Source organism: Carettochelys insculpta, chromosome 15, assembly GCF_033958435.1.
Source record: "Carettochelys insculpta isolate YL-2023 chromosome 15, ASM3395843v1, whole genome shotgun sequence".
Classification (NCBI taxonomy): domain Eukaryota; kingdom Metazoa; phylum Chordata; order Testudines; family Carettochelyidae; genus Carettochelys; species Carettochelys insculpta.
In genome coordinates, this window is record NC_134151.1 from 12718896 (window position 1) to 12742959 (window position 24064).

Genomic DNA, 24064 nt, shown 5'->3' on the forward strand with positions numbered 1-24064 from the left:
TGGACTATCAAGTGTAACCTTGCAGGGAAGCTTCTCTTCCCTTGCTTCCATTCAGAGACTAAGCCAATCTCGACATCAAGCCTGACACAAGGTATTTCTCTTTGCTGGCCGCTAGACGTTGTTTGTTCCTATTTCAAATGGCTTTTTTATTCTAAGGTGACTATTTTAATGCAGTGCTCTGATCTTTTGGCTTCCCAGGTACTGTTACTCGCACTGCACATCAGTACTTACAGCTTTTGGAGGCCAGATCTGTAAAATCTTTCATACTACAATCGCCCCGTCACTATTAAAATACATACAGCATTCCTATAGTTGCTATGTGTAAATTTTTAAACTATGTCTATACTACAGGGAAGATTGCTGCATAGCTCTGGTGCTGTAGCTATTCTGGCATAACCCCACCGGGAAGACACAGCATACCAATCGCTGTAGGAACCTCATATCCCCAGGCAACAGTAGCTAGGTTGAGGCAAGCATAATACGGCCTAGCAAACATTCAGGTCTGGCCCGCTATGATGCTCTGGGGTGCCAATGTCCTGCAGCCCAGCAAGACTCTCAGGCAGGCTCCCTGGCTGCCATGGCCCCACAAGCCACTTAAAGCGGCCAGCTGCTCGGGCCAGCATGCATGTCTCTGGGCGGCATGTGCTGCGGGGGAGAGGGTCTGTGTGGCACATACCATTTGCAGGGAAGGGGTCTGTTCATACTGTCATCATCCCCATCACAATCCTTGCAGCTCCCCTTCGCTTGGTACTTACAAGTACATGCAGCACATGGAAACCCACTGCCCTCCAACTTCAAAGGGGCATGCTGCACAGGGAAGCACACTCCAGCCCCAGCAGCTGGCTGCTTTGAGTGGCTTGCGGGGCCGCAGCCAGCAGGGAGCCTGCTTGAGGGTCTCACTGGGCTGCTGGCCAGCAGCTGCCTACAGTATGTGCCTCCTGACTGGAGCCTGCACCTGGTGCCCCACCCTCACCCACACTCCAGCTCCCTGCCCTGGCTTACAAGCCAAATCCTCTGCATCTTGGCAACAGGTACAATCCCCTGCTGCCTCGGGTCATAACCCAAACCCTCTGTACCCCTGCCTCGGTCACAACTCCCTCTTAGAACCCACAACCTCTTCTACACCTTCCCCCAGGCCAGAATCCTCTCCTGCACCCAAACCCACTTCTAGATTCTGTGCCCTCTTCTGCATTCCAATCCCCTGCTCCAGGTCACAGTCCCCTCCTTCACCCCAGCCCCCTTCCAAACCTCAGGCCCCCTTCTGCACTCAAATCCTGTACCCTGAGCTCCCTTCTGTACCCACCCTCCTCCTCACACCTCCTCTGTTAATACCATAGAAAAGCGTGGTCCTCAACCATTTACCCATCACAAATTATTCCTCGCCTCTGAGCTAGGGGGCCATAAGCATGCTACATAAGGGGTTAGGTCATCATAGCTATGTCATTCAGGTGTGTGGATTTTAAGAACGCATCATGCTTGAGACAGGATCTCTGTCACTGCCACTTGTGATGTGACATTTGTGTGTTTCACTGACCCGCAGTCACCAAATGCTGTGCTGCCAACTTTCATAATCACAATGTGGAACTACTCTGTCTCATGAGCCAGGTTTAGCTGTGGCACTACCTTTGCCTGTGGTTTCAAGACGGAAGCTTTTATGTACTCCAGTACCTTTCCATGTGATTTTAAAGGTCATTTTCTATCAGAAAGCCCTGGTTCAACTGGATGTCTGATCCAATGACATCATAAGGGCTGCATCTACCCTGGCCCCTCCCTTTCAAAAATGTCGTTTTTGGAACACACGCCCCCATGGAGATGGGGGCCTTTCAAAAGAACTCCTGGACTTCGAAAGCCCCTTCTTCGCAAAACCAAATAGGAACTGAGTGATAATGAACCAACGTTTCAAATAAAGAAACGCACTGCTGGTCTTAATGATGCTTTCGCTAAAAATCTACAGAACTGGGCTAAGGATGCAAGTGAAGGCTTTCAAGATTTTGAACATTGCTTCATGCCAACAAATACAGAAAATTTCATGATTCTCTGTGGAGGAAATTTCTTAAACAAATTAAGTGGTTTTGGTTGACCAAAGTGTTCAAAATATAACACAAATACAAAAATCAAAGTCAAAATTAATTTCAAAACAATGAATCAAAATGCTTCATTCCAAACTTGTCAACATGGGTTGTTTGCACATTGTCAGAGTTGTTGTCTGTTTTTCTTCCAAAACGAAACTCTAGAAAATTAACCTGTTTTCCTGGTATATTGATTTGGTTGAACTCCATAGTCTGTCAGAATATGATTCTGTCAAAGTGCCTCTGACCACTTCTGTTGAAATATGCAATAAAACTACATTCTTCGAGTATTGTCCCCGTGACTACTCCAGTCTGGGTGTCAGTGCATCCTTGCACCAGCACTCAGAGATTCTTCTGTAGCTGTGGTTTCCCATACCACGTATGCACAGAAGTGCCTTCTTGTGCTATCTGGTGTGCACGCGGCATGGGTCCCTCAGTTCCTTCTCTGCTACCTTCGGCAGTAGATGAAGCTTTGATCCTCTTTCTCGCTGAAACAAAGATGACATAGTTTAATTAGTTATCATTCTAGCCCTTCTTATCTGACTTACATTTCCAAGTTTATAGTTCCTGTTAAAGTTTAAAAAAAAAAAGTTAGGTTTTGTGTTAGGATTTAGTTACTGCGTCACCATGTCAGGCTCCACAGGCTTCCAGTGATATGCAAAGTACAGGGAAGCCATGCCTGCCTTCAGTGTCCATGTGTCATGCATTAAGTGCCAGGGTGAGGGTCTCCAAACTCAGTCCTGTACCCATTGCTCCAGCCTCTTGCTGAGGGGCAAGAGGGACTGGGCCAGTGGGCTCAAAACTTATCTCTACAAAAAGTCCCTTTAACTACCAGCCCTGGAGCAGGCCTCTGCTGCAAAACTGGCACGGGAGACCAGAGGTGCAGACTCCATGTGTCTCTCTACCTCAGTTGGCACCCCAACTGCTAAGGCAGGCATTTTTTCAGCGAGTTCCTGGCCTCCAGCGCTGTCTTCATGGGTCACACCAGTCAAAAAGGTCCCTAGTGCCAGCACCATCCAAGCTGGCACCATTCAAATGGGCTCTTTCGGAGCCAAGCTGCCAGTGTTTGGCACCTCCAACAGTGTCGGCACCACTGGCTTTGGCTTCCTGTACTATGGGGCATAAAAGGAGGCACTACACAGAGTGGAGGATGGGATCTCCTTCCTCCCCCATCCTATCACCTAATGCCTTTTGATGGGTCTTCAAAACACTTTTCTGTCAGTACCTCCTCCAGGCCCTATCTGGGACTTTAACCATGTACTCAGTTGCCTGATGAAGCCACCCTTTGAACCTCTGCTGACACTTTCTGGCTCCATCTGTTGATGAAGGTCTTGTTTTTAGTCACCATCATGTTGGCCAGGAGGGTGGGGAGCTTGCCACTCTGATGGCTTATGTGGCAAACACCTTATACAGTGTTTGCCAATGGCAGAGTCACTCTTTGCTTTCATCCTAAGTTCCTCCCTGAGGTTCCCTCTCCATTTCATATCAACAAACCTATCCACTGACCTGCATTCTTCCTGAAGCTGCACTCTGATCCTGCTCATGCAGCATGACACACTCTGGACATTCACTGGGCCTTTTACATTGGTTGCATGAAACCCAAATCTCCTCACCTCTCTCTCTCCTTTGCGGAATGATCCAGGGGCCATCTGTTAGCCGGTGGCCGGGTAATGTGCGGTGAGGTACCAACTATGCCCTTGTTACCATCCGAGTCTTTAACTGCTAGAGCGCAGGGCTCCTTCGCAGCGGGCAGTCTGGGCCAGACTGACGGATGCCCCAGGGTCCTAAACACCCGAGTCTTTTACTGCTAGAACAGGGAGCTCCATAGCAGTGGACAGCCAAGATTGACTGACGGGTGCCCCAATGGTAGCACTAAGAGCCTTTCCACACCCGAGACTTCAACTGCTAGGACACACTGTCCCGTCGCAGCGGGCAACCAGGATTGGCTGACGGGTGCCCCAGGAGTCTGCCCCATGGAGGCGGCATGACTCTACGCTAGGCTCTTAGCACTCTCACCTACAGCCAGGCTGTGGTAACCAAATGGTTAAAGTTCTTTTTATTGTGCCGGCTGTGTTGCGGTGACAGAGAGTAACAGCAGTCAGGCTTAGATCTTAACTAGTTGCAAGTGTATTAAGCTACAGTTATAAGTGTGTGGTTACAAAAGGCTATTGTCTACTTCTTATATGCTAGCAGAGTACAGGTGTTAACAGGTTACATTACAGTCCAATACCACAAGGTCTTAATGCAACAGCATCTATCTATAGAGCTCTAATTCTTTAACTGTGCGCACCAAAAGGAGACCTTAATGTGGGTACATCTTACCCTCCTTAATATGGGTATATCTTACCCTCCTTGTGTCTCTTGATACCAGCGTAGCCAAGCCAGGATTGGTCACTCAATTCTGCGGAAAGACAAATGCGAGGTTGGGCGTCCTCAGTTGTGGACCTCGGGAGGCAATCACCTGACCCGACCAGCACGTAGTTGGTGAAGATGCACTCAGAATCAGTGTGCTGCTGGGTCCATATTTATACCCCCTGGGTCACGTATTCTCTTTCTTATCTCTGGTGCCATATCGTACTGATCTGTCTTTTGTGATGCCAGTTTTTACAAGGGCAATTCTTACTTAATTTGCACTTGTAAGACAGGAGATAAAGAATTAGGGAGTACAGGACATTCTTTGCAAAGGTGGAGATTTCTCTTCTGGGATGGCTGTGTGGGCGCATTACTCCATTAATGCCAGCCAAGGGCAGTTCTCTGAGGCCCTTCATTAACGGTTAGCCTGCTCACCCTCTATCTGTGTTTTCTGTTCCTCAGGGTCATGATGAGCCAGCACATCTGGGCCCCTTTAGGAAGGCATCAAAGACTGTGCTGTTTTACTGCTGTTCAGTGCCCTGTGTGCTCTGAGGCACCTTAGAGGGGAGGCAAAAGCTGGTCTGTAGTGGGGAGATTTTGTCTGGCTACACCATCCCAATTCGTCTCAATGATTGTCCAACTGGATCTCCCCCTGCCTACCCACCTGTTATGCTCTTCACCAGAAAGATTTCCCAGGTGCTGTGTTCGTGGCTACGTCTTCCGCCACTGGCTTTCTCAAGCATGTACTCCTTACAGACATATGCAAGGCAGCAACATGGTCTTCCAGCAACACATTTTCACAGCACTATGCTCTTTCGTCTTCGATTGCTTCCTCCATTCAAGTGGGTCAAGCAGTTCTGTCAATTGTAATCGTTACTGTCACTCTTGTGTGGGCCTTCACAGTCACAGTTGACGCTGCAAATGATGATCCCAAATGGAACTACGAAGGGCGTGATCCATAGTCTACGTAGACTGAAGGATGCTACTACTACTACTAATCATTACTGGACTCCAAACACACCTCCAGAGTGTGACTACTGCTTTATAGTCACCTACAGTGGAGCCACATGAACACTACTCAAAGAAGAAGGGGAAGTTACTCACCTTGTGCAATAACAATGGTTCTTCAAGATGTTTGTCCCCTGTAGGTGCTCCAGTTCCCTCACTCCTTTCCCTGCTTTGGAGCTTCCTGCTCTATTTGCTAGGATAGGGAAGGAATGGAGGGGCCTACGATGTGTGCACGCCAGATAGCATAGGGAGGCACTACTGCACATGTGTAGCAGAAAACCATGGCTACCGAAGAGTCTTCAAGTGCTGGCATGAGGACGCACCACCACCCAGAGTGGAGCACCCACAAGGACACACATCTCGAAGAACCATCGTTACTGCACAAGTTGAATAACTTCCTGTTACTCCATCATAGCAATATGCCCTTCTAGGAGCAGATGCTTTCTGCAGCCACTGGGTCCTGTCTCTTCTACTTCCAAGGGCTTGTTGTAATCCTGGAGCCTGAGTTCCTGAGGACACTAGGAGACATCTCAAATCATTTTTAGATTCAACTCCTTCTGCCCTCACTCCTTATTGTCAGTGAGCAGAATCACCCCCCCAGCAGGTTGCTCCCACACAGTAGCAAACCATCAGGCAAGCACAGCAATCTGAAGATTTCTTTTGCCAGCTAGGAGTCAGCTCTCTCGCTACCCTTCCCCTGTGGTCAAGTTACTCCATATCTATCTTTCATTGGTATTCTTGCACTTCCTCTGACACAGCTGGTACTTGTCACTGGCAGTGACACGATACTGAAGTAGCTTGACCTCTGCTCTGATTTGTTGTGGCAATTCCTGTGTTTCCCAGATGGCCATCTTTTCCTTGCTCAGGGTAATAAAGAAGTGTATCTAGTTAACTCAGGCTATGGAACAGTTTTCTAAGTGCTATCAGATCTGCTGGATCCCCAGGGACTTTAAAAAAGCAAATGCAAAATGTTCTCATTTGCAAATGCTTCCAGATTGTAGAGTGCATGGCTGATGTATGAAAGGAAATTTTAATGAAGTTTTATAAGCAGAGCTATCAAACACTTCACCTGAAGAGTCACTTTGCATATGTGCTTGCTTCATCTTGCCTAATATAGTGGAGAAAGGACTTGTGGTTTGTCACCTGTGTATTCAGTTTGCTCCTGACTCTTAGGTGGTAAGGGAAATCTTCAGATTGCTATGCTGCCTTATGGCTTGCTACCGTGTGAGAGCAACCTGCTGGGGGTGATTCAACTAACTGACAACAAGGAGTGAGGGCAGAAGGAGTTGAATCTAAAAATGATTTGAGATGTCTCCTAGTGTCTTCAAGAACCCACAGTCTCCAGGATTACAACAAGCCTTTGGCAAGTAGGAGAGACATGACCCAGTGGTTGCAGAAAGCAGCTTGGGGACTGTCCTTGGCATTGTGATTATATTGGCCTCTGTCAGCCAAGAATCTTCACAGTCCATATTCCAATATCTATACATTATGACACCACTTGGCTTTGATTCCTCCCATTTCATCAAGAGCAATCCAGGCAAACTACAGAGACCTCAAAAGGAAAGTAGCATAGATAGAACACTTGACTAGGGGTCAAGAGATTGGTATCTATTCCTGGCTCTGCCACAGAGGTTGATCAAACCACCATGCCTCAGTTTCTCCTTCTGTAAAGTGGGGATAATAATTCTGGCAGAGTTTTGTAAAATATTTGAGATCCATAGGACTGGGAGGGATATTGAAAAGTCATCTAGTCCAGTCCACTGCTCTTGAGGCAGGACTACATATGAACTAGACCAGGAGTGTCCAGCCCACGGGCTGCATGTGGCCCTGGACAGCTAGTAATGCAGCCCCACAAGATCATAAACTTTTAACATTATTATGTGATTTATATACATTAACTATATTATATATTTTATATGCGGCCCAAGACAATTCCTCTTCACTCAATGCGGCCCAGGCAAGTGAAAAGGTTGGACACCCATGAACTAGACTGTTCTTGATAGTTGTTTGTCTAACCTGTTCTCAAAAACCTCCACTGATGGAGATTCCACAACCTCCATAGGCACTTTTTTGATCAAAGACCAGCAAGATGACAGATCAAACATATCATACAAGACATTTTATTGAGGGCGGTAATGCCCAAGTAAAGCATGCAGAATTAGCGTTCAAGACCTGACAGTACCAGGGGGATATTTTTAGGCAGATGGTAGGTAAGTTCTCTTGAAGCAGATATGTAACTCCAAGTGACATGTCTATTGCGTGGAGTGCTGGGAGTCAGTCATCTACTCATTCAGTTACGTGGCCTTGGGCATGGGAAGGCACCCGGACCTATCTCAGTTTTCCCACGTATACAAGGGAAATAGTGACACTGTTTTGTAAAAAGCTTTGAAATCTATGAAAGAGAAGTGTCATATGCTGTGGTTGTAATGAATGCTAAACAGACACGAGGGCATGAACAGAACTTGAATTCTCAGAGAACCTCTCTGATGGACAGATCACAGAAAATAGTCAGTTTTCTAGGGTGAAGTTTTCATCTGCCTTCATGGCTGTATGTTTAAGTGCTACAAGAAAAGAATCTAACGAAAGATGGAAAGGAAAAGGGCTAAGAAAGGGGAAACTCCAATGGCGACAAATACAATCTCATTTTATAGAAGACATTTTTATGAATATGAAATGCTTCCTTCATTTGTATGTACTGCTCTAGCTATCCCAACCTCTTCCATGGGGAGGGGGAAAGTTTATTACCCTGAAATTTTAAACAAGTGTCATCTCAGTAATGGTTGAATGGAAGGCAGTTGAGCTAGCTCTGAGTCATCAGAAAGAAGTGGAGGATGGCTCTGTGTATAAAGCTTAAAAGTAGGAGTCCAGAGTTTAGTGCTAAATTAGAGGCTTTGCCACTATCTTACTCTCTGACTGCAGATACATCACTGCATTGCTCAGTGCATTGGGCTTCAGTTTCCCAACCTGTAAAGCAGATATATTGCCTTTCCACACAGGTAAATGTTGAGGTTCATTCGTTCATGCTTTTAAAGTATTTTAAGGCTCTCAGATAAAGAGAACTTCTGAAAAGCAAGACATTGTTTCTGGGTTTGTTTGTTTATGGTTTTTAAAGTAGATGAGAAAAGAGAAACGTTGGCTAAAATGTCTTTTTGTTTTATCTTTAAAAGCCTGGCAGCGATCTCCATTGTTCATGGGCACTTCTCTCTTTCCCCTTTCAGGTACTATGCTATCTGTTGTCAGCCACTGGTTTACAGGAATAAGATGACACCACTGCGCATTGCGCTAATGCTTGGAGGATGCTGGACCATCCCAACCTTGATTTCTTTTCTCCCTATAATGCAAGGCTGGAACAGCATTGGCATATTAGATTTGGTAAGTAAGAGCCATGATTCTGATTTCTTGGTGTGAAATGCATTCAGTGACTGCAGAAAAGGCGTCCTTCTCTCCTCTCCCTTTTAAGTATCAGTGTCCAAAGAGACATGAAGGAGAGAGATTCGTGTTGAAAATCAGTGACAAACTCAGTGATATTTCTGAAGTGGTCCTTTGGCCTTTGCCTGAGGTCCAGTCAGAGACCTGCCTGAGTAAGAACAGCTAGATTAGGCTGAAATTTAGGGAAGGAGGCATTTCTATTTAGAAATTGTAGGCCTGATACAGAGAGGTGCTGAGCTGCCTTGTCACCACTGATTTCCAAGGGACATGAAGGTACATTATGCCTTTCAGGACTGGGCCCCTGCAGAGCTTGTCTCAGAGACAGTGGCAGCTCTTGGTCAGAAGTTTAAATGAGGGTTAACTCAACAGTGCTACACCTGTACATTTTAGTCAGGTGGCCTTTTGAAAGTGCCACCCAGTTGCCAGCTGTAGGGGCCAGGCCATTTGACGACTCAAGCTCAATTGAGTGTGTTTGAGTTTAGCACACTTTTAAAGTTAACATTTCCCTTCCTATGGGTTTTCCTGTTCACAGGGATGATTTAGCTTCCTGTACTTATAATGACTAATAATAATTGTGTGACTCATAGCCTGGACTCTAGGGTAACTACCATGGAAAGAAAAGACCTTTTAGTTCTCATGTGACAGGAAGAGATTTGCGATGGCCCAAGTTTTCTGAACTATCTAGTGATTTGGAATGTCCAGCCTGAGACTTCTTAATAAGATCTGTTTTTCAGCATTTTCTGAAAATTAGGCTCCTTGAAGGCATCTGCAGCTGGGCACCGTAACACAAAGATGCCCAAATCCCTGCTCACTTCTGAAAGTTTTGGCCATTCAATCCAACAGTGTTAGTCCTACCTCAGTGGAGAGCCCAATAGCCAAGTCCATCTCTGTGGGGACCAACCATGCGAGGACAACTGAGACCTGAACTGAGACCCTGGATGGGTTGAGAACATAAGCTCTAACAAGTGACTCAAGAAAGATGATACTTCTGTTTTCTTGCTGGTCCCACCAACACTCCATTCTCAATGTACCACTGTTAGTATTTGAGGAAAGAAACCTTCCCAGGTAGTCCTTTAATTGATAAACAGTTTTTATACTACTCCCTTTGGCTCTGTTTTCAGAACCTCTTTTGTCGGGCATGGGGCATAAAAGCTGTAAGTCACTATGGCTATGTTTAGATGGTGCTGTAAGCTCAAAATAAGCTATGCAATTTGCATTGTTTATTTTGAGTAGATTTCAAAATAGGCTCCTTTGGCATGTGATGATCATGATTGATGATGGTTAATCCTTTGGGCTCCTAGTGGAGCACAGGGCCTCTAGTCATTCTCCATGTCTTGTGATCCTTGGCTATAGTCTTGATTTGATCCCACATTAAGCCAGATGCTTTTACTTCATCCAGGAAACTTCATCACCACATTTTTTGGGACGTCCCCTTTCCCTGTTTCTTTTGGATTCCATTCTAATGCTTGTCTCATGGTACACTGCTCACAGTCCTTGTGCAGGATATGGCCTTGACCATTGCCATTTTCTCTTCGTGATCTGAACCTCCATTGGCTTCTGTTTTGTTTTGGTCCACAAGGTTTTGTTTGGCACTATATTGTACCACTTGATCAGGAGAAGTTGTCTAAGGCATTTATTGACAAACACCTGAATATTCTTAATGTTGCTCTGGACAGCCTGCCACATCTCCGAGCCATACAGCAGCACTGATTTCACATTGGAAGTGAAAATACGTAGTTGGATTCTTGTTGAAATGGCTCTTGTACGCCAGACTGGTCATAATATGGCAAAGGCTTGTTGTACCTTTTGTATTCTTACACTGATGTCCTCTTCAGTGCCCCCATTCTTGTTGATAGCGCTCCCCATATATACAAACTAGTCAACATTTTGCACTGCTTTTCCTTCAATTGCAATTTTGCTTTCTGTCTATTATTAATGCGCATCAACTTGGTATTCTCTTGACTGATCTGGAGGCCCACTTGTTCAGCTGTTTCCTGTAGGGCATCCATCTTCTCTTGCATATGCTGTAGTTTGTCTGCAAGCAGGGCTAAGTTGTCTGCAGACTCTAGGTTGGGTCCATTGGAGTCCCCTTTCTGAGTCAGCATATGCTGTTTTTGTGACCCAGTCTAGGACAATCAGGAAGAGTACTGGAGATAGAAGGAAGCCTTGCTGTACACCTGTTGTGACCAGGAATTTTTCTGACAATTTTCCATCATGGATGACTTGGCAGGAGTATTCTTCATACTCTTTCTCGATGATGGTAATCAGTTTGCCTGGGACTCTGTACTGTTGCATGATGGTCCAGAGGGACTGCCTGTCTACGGTATCAAAGGCTTTCATGAAGCCTATGAAGTTGATGTAAAGTGGTGCTTGCCATTTAATGCAAAGTGGTGCTTGCCATTTGATGCATTGTTCTACGATGATCCAAAGTGTTACTGTCTGGTCTGTGCAAGATTGTTCTCTCCTAAAACCTTTCTGTTCTTTGCGTAGTTTGTGGTCTATGGCGTCTTTCACTCGTTCCAGGATGACTCTGGTCAGTGTAGCGGTTTCCATAAAATTTTAATTTTTTTTTTTACAGAGATGAGTTGTTACCCCATAGCCCAATCCCAACCTGGAGGACCCTGTAGTACTGTTTAAACAGCGCCATGTTCCAGAATAAAGCCCTGTTTTGAGGCATCCCTGTACTCCTCATGCAAGGAGGTATACAGGGGTGCTGGAGTAGCATGCCTGTTATCTCAAAAACTCTTTCAAGGCAATGGGTATATTGCATAGACACGGGCAGCTATTTTGAGATACCTTCGTATTCTGAAATAGCACCTGCCATGTAGACATAGCCTATCTGTCCAGCTGGTACGTTGATGAAGGAAATAAGGATAATAAAAAAATAGTAAATCAAAAGTCCTCCATTTACAGAGGCTAGAATGAGTGTCTTGTATGTGAGTCTCAAAGCAAACAAAATTGGAAGCCCAGAGAGGAGATTTTAATACCTATGGGCTCACTTTGGATTCCTAGGGCGAACTGTCAGTTGAATTGGCTGGGTGATAAGCTCAAAGATTCTTCCATCTGGGCTTGAGGTTCGTTCAAGAATGACTAAAGAAAGCATTTCTTCTCGTATTGATTTTCCCCATTGACTTCTCTGCTTGTGTCCTTTCAGAAATGGCTTTACTTATCTCTGCCATCGACCCTTTACCTACCAGAGCACAGTCCCCACCAGTCCTCATAATTATTTTTAAATTTATCCTCCACACTGTTTAGCAGGTGCACCCTGGGCAGTACATCAGGGGAAATGTGATAACAGTTGCCACAAGGCTCAGATGTGACTGTGTAACCACGTTATAGCTCCCTTTTCATCAGCTTTAAAGCAATGTGATGCTGAGCAAAACTTTAAAGCAGGGATGATGAACATACAGCTTATGAGCCAGATCCAGCCCTTTGGCTTGCCTTGATCTGGCTTGTGAAGCTCAAGGCTCAGCCCCTACCTACAGTGGCCTGAGCTGGCGCTCCTGCTATGCAGGGGGCATTGTGGGTGAAGCACCAGCACCAGCCAGCCTGCACCGCTGTTGGGGGTGGGGGATTGAGCCCCAAGGCCTCAAGAGCCTGACTGAAGCAGGCCAGGGACTGGATGGGCTCTGCCTGGCAAGGGGGAGGAAGTGGCTCTGTGTGGCCCTGCACACTACAGGAAAGCTCTCCCTACAAGCATTGCGCCCTATCACCTCCGTTGGCCAGTAATGGCCACCACTGGGAGTGACCAGGGGTGTGGTGCCTGCAGGGAGTGCTTCCCTGTGGCATACAGGGCCACAATGAGATAAATGTGTCCCTGGGAGCTTGACCAGGTGGGTGCCCCCATCCCCTGTCTCCTTCCGCCTAGACCCGGCATCCCTAGCCTACTCCTCTCTCACTCCCAGACCTCCCCAGCCCAGTCCTTCACCTTGCTTCCCACGCAGACTCTGCACCCCCTACCCCACTCTGCTCCTGCACTCTGCCTCCCACCCATACCCTGCACCATTGCCCCCCTTCTCCTGCACCCACCTTCCATCCAGACCCCACACACTCAGCCTCAGCCATTCCCTAACAGCCCCCTCCCGCACACTGAACCCCTCATTTTTGATCCCACCCCAGAGCCTAGAGGGGGTCCCACAAAATCCACTAGCTCTAGGACTCTAGGGCTATGTCTACACGTGCAGCCAACATCGAAATAGTCTATTTCGATGAATAACGTCTACACGTCCTCCAGGGCCGGCAACGTCGATGTTCAACTTCGACGTTGCTCAGCCCAACATCGAAATAGGCGCAGCAAGGGAACGTCTACACGTCAAAGTAGCACACATCGAAATAGGGATGCCAGGCACAGCTGCAGACAGGGTCACAGGGCGGACTCAACAGCCAGCCGCTCCCTTAAAGGGCCCCTCCCAGACACAGTTGCACTAAACAACACAAGATACACAGAGCTGACAACTGGTTGCAGACCCTGTGCCTGCAGCATAGATCCCCAGCTGCCGCAGCAGCAGCCAGAAGCCCTGGGCTAAGGGCTGCTGCCCACGGTGACCAGAGAGAGCATCTCTCAACCCCCCAGCTGATGGCCGCCATGGAGGACCCAGCAATTTCGACGTTGTGGGACGCGGATCGTCTACACGGTCCCTACTTCGACGTTGAACGTCGAAGTAGGGCGCTATTCCTATCTCCTCATGAGGTTAGCAACTTCGACGTCTCGCCGCCTAACGTCGAAGTTAACTTCGAAATAGCGCCCGACGCGTGTAGACGCGACGGGCGCTATTTCGACGTTGGTGCCGCTACTTCGAAGTAGCGTGCACGTGTAGACGCAGCTTAGAAGAGTTAATCCAGCCCTAGGATGAAGCTCTGAGCCGAGGTGCCCTTCCCCCATGGGAGTCTCTCTTTTTTTCCTGCTTCTCATTTGAGGTCCACATCTGTGAGGGATTTCTTTCTCCTTCTCACTTGGGGGGGCCTACCTCAGTGAGGGTTGCAGGGTTTTTGTGTGTTTTGGGTTTTTTGTGGGGGCATTGTGGTTTTCTTTTTCTTTTTTTTGTGCACTTTACACTCTGTCTTGTCAAAACCAGTGAAGGAGAGAAGAGGCAGAGCTATTACTTCTCATGCAAACACCTAATGCCAGGCATTACATGATCAATGGAGTCAATGCTGCAACTGTTTGATAACAGTACTGTTCTCCCACAGGACTATCTTTCACCCAAGACTCACATCTTTCAGCTTCCTCCATTCTTTTATGGCTTCTCCTTCACCAGTGAGTGCCTATGGCATGGCCAGGGGCCATATGCAGCTCCCAGAGTTCTGTGATGCAGCCTGCAACTCTCTTCCTCTTTAATGTGGTAGAGAAGCACAAGATGGCTTACACTGGGGCTACGTCTACACTAGCACACTACGTCGAAGTAGCCTATTTCGACGTAAGAACATTGAAATAGGCTACTTCGACGCGTATCGTCTACATGTCCTCCAGGGCTGGTGCCATCAACGTTCAACGTCAAAGTAGTGATGGAGAACGTCGAAAGGAGCCGCCCTGGAAGGAAATACAGAGCATCCACACACACCAGCGTTCCCTGTCGAAATAAGAGGCCAGCAAAGCCCCAAGCTGCTCCCCTCCCAGACACACTCAGCCTGCACAACATGAGATCCACAGAGCCACCAACCGGTTGCAGACCCTGTGCATGCAGCATGGACCCCCAGCTGCTGCAGCAGCAGCAGCAGCAGCAGCAGCCAGAAGCCCTGGGCTAAGGGCTGCTGCACGTGGTGACAATAGAGCCCCGCAGGGGCTGGACAGAGCATCTCTCAGCTCCTCAGCTGATGGCCGCCATGGAGGACCCTGCTATTTCAACGTAGCAGGATGCAGATCGTCTACACACGCCCTACTTCGACGTTGAATGTCGAAGTAGGACGCTATTCCCATCTTCGGATAGGAATAGCAATTTCGACATCTCGCCACCTAACATTGATTTCAACGTCGAAATAGCTCATGGTGCGTGTAGATGCGACGCGTACTATTTTGACGTTGTACCAGCTACTTCGACATAGCTGGCTAGTGTAGATGCACCATTGGACTGGAACTCTCTGTGGGACACATGTCCATTGTAGGGTGGTGAGGTTGGCTGCAGTCTGCTCCATTTTATGGATGACATGCCGTTCATTCAGGTTCTTTTCTTGTTTCCAGCATGGAGCGTGGCTAGGCAACATTTGGACATCGTAGCTATAAAGCTGGTTACCAATGGATGATGTATAAATAGCAGAGAGTAAAGGAATTACTTTCCGTCTACCCTCCTTTCCTGTCTGGAATTGTTCTTTTTCATCTATAGTCCTTGGTTTCAATTTTAGAGAGAGAGTGAATATTTGATAACCAGGTTGAGCAGATCTTTGGAGTGTTTGGGAGTGTGGCACTAACTACAGATTAGTAAGTCTTAGGAAACTCAAAGCAGCAAATTATACCGGGATAATCACATAGGGTGTATCTACACTACACGCTAAGCCTCGACTTTCACTATGGTTTTAGTCTAATCCCCTCTTTTATCCACACATAAATTAGTCTGACTACAGTCAGCAACCTCAGAACTTGGGTGCTGGGACTTTGCAGGGTGGGTGTCATCAGTTCAGAGTCCCACCGTGATTCAGACCCAAGCCCTGACATTTTGTGGTGTGGATGCAGGTCAAGCTGCAGACTTGAGAGAGAAGGTCTGTGTAGTACAGTATGGACATATCAGCAAGGCTGGGAGACCCAGGTCTAGCCATTGTAAACCCAGTTTGTACAATGCAGTGTTGACATACCCAGAGAGAGAATAAGTGAGTGAGAGAGAGAGAGAGAGAGAGAGCAAATGGATGAAAGCAATACAAAAGGTATTAGAGAGATGAGGGAGAGATAGATGGAAGCAGAAGGTGGTGGAGGTGTTGGCACTGCAAACGAAAGCAGAGATTTTTGTAATCAGAGAAGCTGCGATAAAGCCTCTTTTGTTCCTTTTCTCATTTTCTTCTTTCAGATACAACAAAGACAATTCAACAAGGCTTCCAACTCAACCTACTGCGTATTCATGGTCAACAAACCCTATGCCATTACTTGCTCTGTGGTGGCCTTCTACATCCCATTTCTCTTAATGGTGCTGGCCTATTATCGGATCTACATCACAGCCAGGGAGCATGCCCGCCAGATCCGGATCCTCCAGCGCGCAGGGGCGCCCACAGAGGGGAGGCAGCACCACCCAGACCAGCATAGCAGTCACCGAATGAAGACTGAGACCAAAGCTGCCAAGACCCTGTGTATTATCATGGGTTGCTTCTGCCTGTGCTGGGCCCCGTTCTTTATCACTAATGTTGTGGACCCATTCATAAACTATACTGTACCTGAGCAGCTGTGGACAGCTTTCCTGTGGTTGGGCTACATCAATTCAGGGTTGAACCCATTCCTGTATGCCTTCCTGAACAAGTCTTTCAGACGTGCCTTCCTCATCATTCTGTGCTGTGGGGACGAACGGTACCGAAGGCCTTCCATCTTGGGGCAAACTGTCCCCTGTTCTACCACCACTATAAATGGATCAACACACGTGCTAAGGTGAGTGCTTCTCAGAAGCGGCAGCATATGCTGAGTCACTGAAAACAGGTCACTCTTGTCAATGGACTTTTACTGACGGGGTGATTTTCTCTTTCTGTTCAGGCGGGTGATTGGTTAGAGGTGCAACAGGAGCACCTGACACGTGGATTTGTGCCTGCCTGCTGGTGTTTGTGCTTCCACCACAGGGAATGACAAGCCCACCAGCGGGTACAATGCCATTATTTCTGCATGTGCAGAGAGTTATGCAGATGTAGCAGGCATGTGGGCATTGTTGTAGGGGCATCTGAGTTTAAATGCTTAGTTCCAATGGGTGAAAATTAACACCCACTAAGACTGTGTCATTCTCTGCTCTGGTTATCAAGGAGGCCATTATCTTTCCGTGTTCTGTAATTCCTTTCTTTCAAAGCCCAGTCATTTCACTTTCTAAACCACTGCAAAGGGCCTCCATGGCATGTCAGTGTAATGGTTTACCTTGTGTTTTTTGCCATATTCACTGGCTGCGAATGGCCTCCAGGTAAGGTATTTTAGTGCTATCTCCATTGCAGTCACTGGGTCTAAGCCCATGTATCCAGTGAACAGCTGTCCACAGTTAGACCTTGCTGACTTGGCATTGGGAGCAGGGTAAGAGTCTGGTGAAGGTCTCTGGAGGGAGTGCGAGTACAATGTGAAAAACACCACTCTTGATGCCCTGGCAGAAGTTGGGGGAAGTGGGTGGTAGAGTTCTACAGGGGGATGAGGCAACTGAAGAATGTGGTTGTAAGCAAATACTCCATGATGCAGTGGTGTGTTTACAGGAGAGGACAGTAATGAGCAGCTCCCTGCTCTAACTCCCAGAGCCACCCACAGCCGGGAGGCTCAGTTCTGAAGCTGAACTCCACAGACTGGGCTCCATCAGCAGGTTTGTCTCAGACATATTTTTATTGTAAACATCCATGTCCTCTTGAGATGTGTTTCTGAGGTACAATGGATGAGACGGGAATAAACTCATAGTAACTCATGCTAGAGCACTCAGGAAGTCCCTTCTAGGTTTCCAGGTCACTAAGAGGCATTTTAAACATATCTTCTGCTGATTAAAATGGGGTTTCAAGGGGCTAAACTCTCTGCGCCCTCATTGTGTAACGGCGTCTTGGCTCTGTGCCACGCTGCTGCGTGAGAGGCTATTTATATCGTAGCAGTGCTCACAGGGATGAGCCAAATGCTGGTTTCCTGAGGAAGGATTCACAGAGCCTCCTGGCTGTCTCTGGTTCTGCTTATTGTAAAGTGTCTCTCCGGTTCATAAGAAGCAAGTCAGTCATTTTTCTGGGCTCTCCAGCAGCGGATGTTGTCCTCACGTCATTGGGAGGGGAGAGACTGAGGCCTTACAGAAGTATTAGAGGGCATTTCACTGTAGTCAGGTTCAGTGTTTCTGGACCAGACACTCCTGAAATGAGCCAGAGGTTCTGCAATTTAAAAGGTGCAAGCCTGGGAGAACAGCACAGTCGTTTGGGGACAAAGGGAGGGAGACCTGTGTCTAATATTAGTCAGTGGGTGCTAGGGTCTGGTGCTTAACTATCAAGCTTAGAAGCCAGAGGGCCTGCACTGTCCTTCCCTATGCACTTCCACGCATAGTGATTCTGGGGGAAAGGGAGCTGTGCTGGGATTTATCATATCTAGAGGGGATGTGTTGCTTGTGGTTTTCCTAGCCCCATCATGGGGGGACCAGCAGATTTGCCAGGTCCTTGGTCAAGGTGAGGGTGGTCTGGCTCCACATTCCTGGTAGGGGCACAGCCTTGGGTGAAAGGGCAGGGCTGGGGCAGCGAGCCCCCAACACTGCTTGGAGTTCACCACAGTCTCCCCAGCATCCTCAGCACCACATGGAGCATGCAGCAATTCAAAGGGTCTGGGGCTCCAGCTGTTGCTGCTGCATAGTTGATAAAAACAATAGTACCGGTTCAGTCATTTTCCTATGAGAATAATGTAAGAAACAATAAATTCACACTTCTCTCACTCCTTAGTGTTATATTGATCACCAGTTTGGCTCCTGAGCCAGCGAGGTCTGAGTATTACTATAATAAAGAAGATTCTGAATCTTAGCTGTGATCACTTCCCATTGGTTCTCCATCATCTCTCAGTACCTCCTAAAGACTGCTTAGGTTTCCATCTCTTCCTCCCCTTTGGAGGCTTGGATGATCAGATGGGGCTGCTCAGCAATGCCTGCTCTGCACACCCGTCCTTCAAAGGCCAATTACCTTTTGGTTTCCTCATCCTCAGCTTCCTAAATGGAGGATGGAAGAAGGTGTTAGTTATTTCCCCCAGGATGGGGGTGAGGAGCAGCATGCACTTAGGTTTTTAGAAGTTTGAGGTTTAAGAATGGAGGTCAGCCTAACTCTGGTCTGTGGGTAGCTATTCCTGTCTGAAAGTTAAATTGCATCCACATTATTCTTTCGAACACAAAGCATATTGTTATCTGCAAGGAAGGAGGATAAATTCAGTGAGCTACATTCTCCCAGGCACTAACTTGAACCCCTCCTCACCAGCCCAGTAACCTTGCACCAGGGTTTTTCACTCAGCTGGTGGGTGCTGACACACTACCAGGGAATTTTCTACCAGGTAAACGTTGTAGTAGGTTATGCTTCTGGTTTCAGAGGAGCCCCATTGGGGCAGATGCTTAAGGGATGTTATGAATTAACACATTGCTAAGATAGAAAGCCAATGATCCTTCTGCGGCCAACATCTCCCATTTATGAGGCTCTGATAACCTCTGCAGGTCCTGTAGCAGAGGGAAATGTCAGTTCTACCAGAGTCAGTGGTGGCAGAAAGTTAGAGTAGAGCCTTTGCTGAATCTGGAGCAGAATCTTCAAAATTCAGGGCATTTCAGGGTTTGGTGTTTAAAGAGATTCAAGTGGTTCAACCCAATAGGGAAGCAGGAGTGAAAAATATTGATCATGGGAATGGGAGTCATACACATCAGGTGCTCCAACCCTCACTCTCCTCAAGATTCTCACAGGATCACATTTTTCCCTCCCCATCCAAAGCATTTTACTTTCACTGAGAACTGTGCATCTGATGAGTTTGAGTAAGACTGGAGGTTGCAATGGGTGCATTTGCCTTTGTTTAGGATGAGATGCAGATGCTGTTCTGTGATGCAACTGACTTTTAAAAATGTTTTCCCATTTAAGAATGCGGTGTTTTATTTTTCTGTCAATATTAAGTGTCAAAATGTTCAGACAGACCCATTTTAGCATTTTTCGCAGTTATGTTAGGAATGGGAAAAAAAAACCATCCAGAGGATCAGAGAGTGGTAAAAGCACTGGATTGCAAAAACAAGACTCCCTCAGCAAATACAAATTAACACAACTGGAAATAGAGTTTATTACCTCTTGTGTGCGTGTTTGTGTCCTGGAAGACTGAATTCTCCAGGGACAGGCATAACTCAGGCAGAGACAGTCATGGCATATGCCTTAGCCATGAGTATCAGCACTTGAAGGTGCCAGCAGACATCAGTTTTCATACTGTCTATTCATCTCTACCAGTCAGTGCCATCCACCTCTATCCACTGGGACTTTTAATGAGGCCACCAAGTGCTTGTTTCTTCCCAAACACAGTAGAGAATATCAAAACAAAAAAGCAGTCATGATTGCCTTTTTTGTTTTGATAGAATACAGACTAACACAGCTATCTCTCTGTCATCGTAGTGAATAGGTACTAGGTGGAACTAAGTTGCAATTGAAGTTAGAACGGCAAGTGCAGAAGAAAAAACATTCTATGCAAATATTTATGCAGCTTGGAAAGTGCATTTTCATTTGATCGTATTTACAACCTTTTGGGATTTGCTTTCTGCAGACATATGAGCACTTGAGTAATACTCGTACAAATACTGCCCCAAAGTGCATTTTAATCTTACTGTTTGAATTTTCACTTACATTAATTTTGAATTGTACATATAGTTGCAAAATTCAAGCAGTGTTGGTGCCAACTGAATTGTGAACTGTGTAGTCATCTTCACAATGTGGCATTCATGCTGTTTTAGCACTTCACTGTTTGTCATTACCTTGCATTAGCTACTCAATTTACAACATTAATTATATATCTGATTTTGATATTTGGAATTTACAATACTAGTGAGATGCAGAGTCTGAAATTATTTATTGAAAGGAATTAGGGAATAATTTTCACCAGTGAACGTGGGTGAGAATTTACAACGCGGTCACTCACCAAGAGAACAAACTAAGTACTGTAAATAAGTTATTTCAGACATCAATTTCTATTTAATTATAGCATGCAGATGGTGTTATGAGTCATGAGGGCAAAGGCAAAGTAGTTTAAGCATATGAGTTTAAGCACACTCTTCCTCTTAGAATGTGTTGCCAGGGTGTGTCATTGCTATTAGTAAATTTCATTTTACAAGACATAATGTAAATATTTCTGCAGTCTGTACAGAACTCCTGTTGATGTCAGTGGCATTCCCACATAGAACAAGTTCCAGAATTTTGCCATACTGTACATGTATTGTACCGTGTTGCTTAATGCAGGGTTCAGCAATCTTTCCGAGGCGGAGTGTCAAACTTTGACCTTTTGACCGCTATGTACAGGCTGAGCGCTGGTGATAGTCCTACTTACAACTTCATTAATAAAGAAATGAAGATGCAGAGCTTTACCATTCAGGTGGTCGTTGACAGCATTACTTGGTCTTTTGTTAATCCACAGGTGGCATGGCTTTGAACAAGCTTCCGGCTTCATGGGGGAGGAGGGGTGAGTCTGAGCTACCGCCTCATGTGTCAATGAAAATTGGCTTGCATGTCACTCTTGGCACCCATGCTGGGTGTCGCTGACATTTGGCTTAGTGCATAGTACCATATGGTTGTGTTGAAGATGTAATTGAGCAGTGGTCAGTGTTCAAGAAGTCACTTTTGTGTTAGTAGAGTTGATGAAAATAATCTGATAAGCATAGCTCTGTCAAGAAAGACTAAGCAACTGAACATAGTGGGGACAGCATGTTTTTGAGAAATTGCTGTTAGAGAGCTGTGTTGTCACTAAATTGCAGTTTGTTTCATTTGGGATCATCCTCAGTCATTGAGGCATATGGTGAAAGTTTTTCATTTTTTAAGTGGTGACTGTGAAAGTGTTTTGTGAGACAGAGGGGTAATTTTTCATGACTGCAGTGATTTTAGGTTTAGTCCTACAGTCAGAGTTTAATGCTTGAATGGACAACCAGATAATAGTCCAGTGGTACACCTATCCCTGGGGTATCCAGAGGTCTTCCAGGAGATACCTCAGCTCATCTAGATATTTGCTTAGTTTTATAACCGGCACATAAGAAGCACTAGTTAAGTCAATACAGTGGCTCGTTTGTGCTGCTCTGTATACTCCACGCTGAAATGTAAGTACAATATTTATATTCCAATGGATTTCTTTTATAGTTATATGGAGCCTTAAGAGATTGTTTAGTCTGTTTATGCCTATCACTGGCTCTGCCACCCAGTGCCTATGGACCCATCAACTGAAATAAGACCAAAGTACTACAGCCTACAGAGAGGGTGACTTCTATGGGTGATCGACTTCTTCATTTCTCTTCCGGAGTTAGCTTCCAGAATGCGTAGGAAACTTGATTGAGATTTTCAAAACTGTTTGGATTTTGCTGCGTGACTGCCATTGAGAAGAATCCTCTTGCTGGCTTTGAAAGTCTCATCCCTCACCTTTAGACTCCTTGGTGTTCCTGATCCTGCCCTAAATTCCAGTTGGTGCTCTGCTGTCTACACTGTTATGGAAAGGGGGCAGGGGGAGAGTGGAAAATGGGCCAGAGGAGAGCTTCTGCACCTGCTGTGTACAGTCAGCTGATGTAGAGATTCTGAAATATCTCTAATGCTGGGAGTGTTCAACAGAACTTGTATTGGGAATAGTTTTGAGACCTGATTTTATAATGATCTATGCGTAGACTTTACAGCAACCTCAGGGATAAGGGGCTGGTGACAGAGCTGGGTTCAGCCGGCAGAGGCACGTCCACACAACCTCTTTACTGCCGGCAGTCCTCTCTGCTGAGAGCGAAGTCTCATGCAGCTATGCAAATGGGGAACCATTTGCAATAAACAGCATTAGCATAGTGCTGCCAGCAGCAGCACTATACTCCAGGGCCGTGTAAACATGCCCAAGGACTCCTCAGGGTGCCTGAAGATGATGGAGCTTGCTCACATGGAATGATAACTCTGCAGATTAGACAGACAGGTAGAGGGACTGTGTGTTTTAGAAACCCTTTGCTAGATATGCTTTGTTCCTACTTCAAAGCAACCACCCTCTACTGTGAGAAGGCTGCTTGGTCACAATCTGCTGAAAGGAAAAATCTCAGGAAATGAACCCAGAGTGGCCAGCTGGGAAGCATGGGTGATTCCCTGGGTCCTGTAGCTCAGGGCTCAATCTAAGAATGAGAGAATTATGGAATTCCACCTCAGAATGAAGACATGTAACTTAACACCCAGGTCTGTAATTCTGATAGGGAAATATATGCAGGAGCAGAACTGTGCAGGGCCTCACATTTGATAATGAGAAGTTGGCAACTGATGTGGAAGATCAGGGAGGCCAGTAGATAGATGTGAAGAGGGGGAGCAACGTGCCAAAGCAGCCAGAGAAGAATCATTTCAGAAGGCACATAGTATGTCCCTCTCCCTGTGTACACCCATGCACCTGCAATCCTGCCTGTTTCCTCATGGTGCCATCTGCGCACCCTGCCTGCTCCAGCCTGGCACCATCTGTGCCCCTCACACTTCTCCTGGGCATCATGCGTTAGAACAATACAAGTGTTATTCTGTACAGGATGAATTGCAAGTCCTACTCATTTCTCTAAACAGTTTTAAACAGATGGGCAATCACCATAGAGATAAAGCCTGTGCTAATGAGGAGTTCTCGCAGGAGTTCACTCTTTGTGGCATGTTCTCTCTCTATGTTCAAGTCACCCAGTCCCTGTTTCACTGTCTCTGGCCAAGTTCAGGCTCACTCTCATTTACGGAATTAGATCTAGGGCCAGGATTTCCATATGTGCCTCCAAAACTGGGACACACAAGCCAGCAATGACCCCTGCAATTGGTGTCATGCCTGAGTCTGAAAATTTGCTTCTTTCCATCCAGATGCGCACAAATTGGTAGTAGAACTCGCTGAATGATACCAGTGTGCTCTAAGCATTCCTTAGACAATCCAGTCTCCCGTTGCAAGATATTTAGAATGCTACGAGGAGCGGTGCATTTATAACTGCTCTAATGGAATTTTGTGCTTGGTAGATGCGATTTGAGTCAGGAAATCCAGAGATTACTTACACAATGTGTTGTTATGTTGCATTCTGATATAACTGACAAGCATCTTTCAAGGACATGGTTTTATGACTAGAAGTCACTTGTCTGTCTTTACAGCTTCCCTTTACAGACGCCCAGTAACTAGACCTTCCTGAGTTGAACTAGAATGCATTCATTACAATTTACCCAGTGGGGTTTGGATATACAAGTTTTCTCCCATTTATGGATATGGCAGGGTCTAGAGGGAACAGGCTTCTTATGCCTAAACAGCTGGAGATTTACACCCTGAATCCCTCCAGACGACAGACTTTCAAATGCAGGCTCCCTATTTGCTGCTCATTTGCCTCTCCTCCAGCTTTTCACAGTCAGATCTGTCCCTGAAG

At 46.4% G+C, this 24064-nt stretch overlaps 1 protein-coding gene across 10 annotated transcripts in view; it reads left to right on the forward strand.

Annotated features, from left to right (window-relative positions):
• HTR4 (5-hydroxytryptamine receptor 4) overlaps nucleotides 1–24064 on the forward strand; it is a 211739-nt gene that overhangs the window by 106303 nt on the left and 81372 nt on the right. For all 10 annotated transcript variants that reach the window (XR_012647630.1, XM_075009848.1, XM_075009850.1 and 7 more), the window contains 2 exons: nucleotides 8648–8801; nucleotides 15854–16422. Coding sequence is in view for 9 of the 10 variants with exons in the window: in XM_075009848.1 (XP_074865949.1) it covers nucleotides 8648–8801; nucleotides 15854–16422 (723 nt within the window). In the remaining variant the exon portion in view is untranslated. The remainder of the gene's footprint in view (nucleotides 1–8647; nucleotides 8802–15853; nucleotides 16423–24064) is intronic.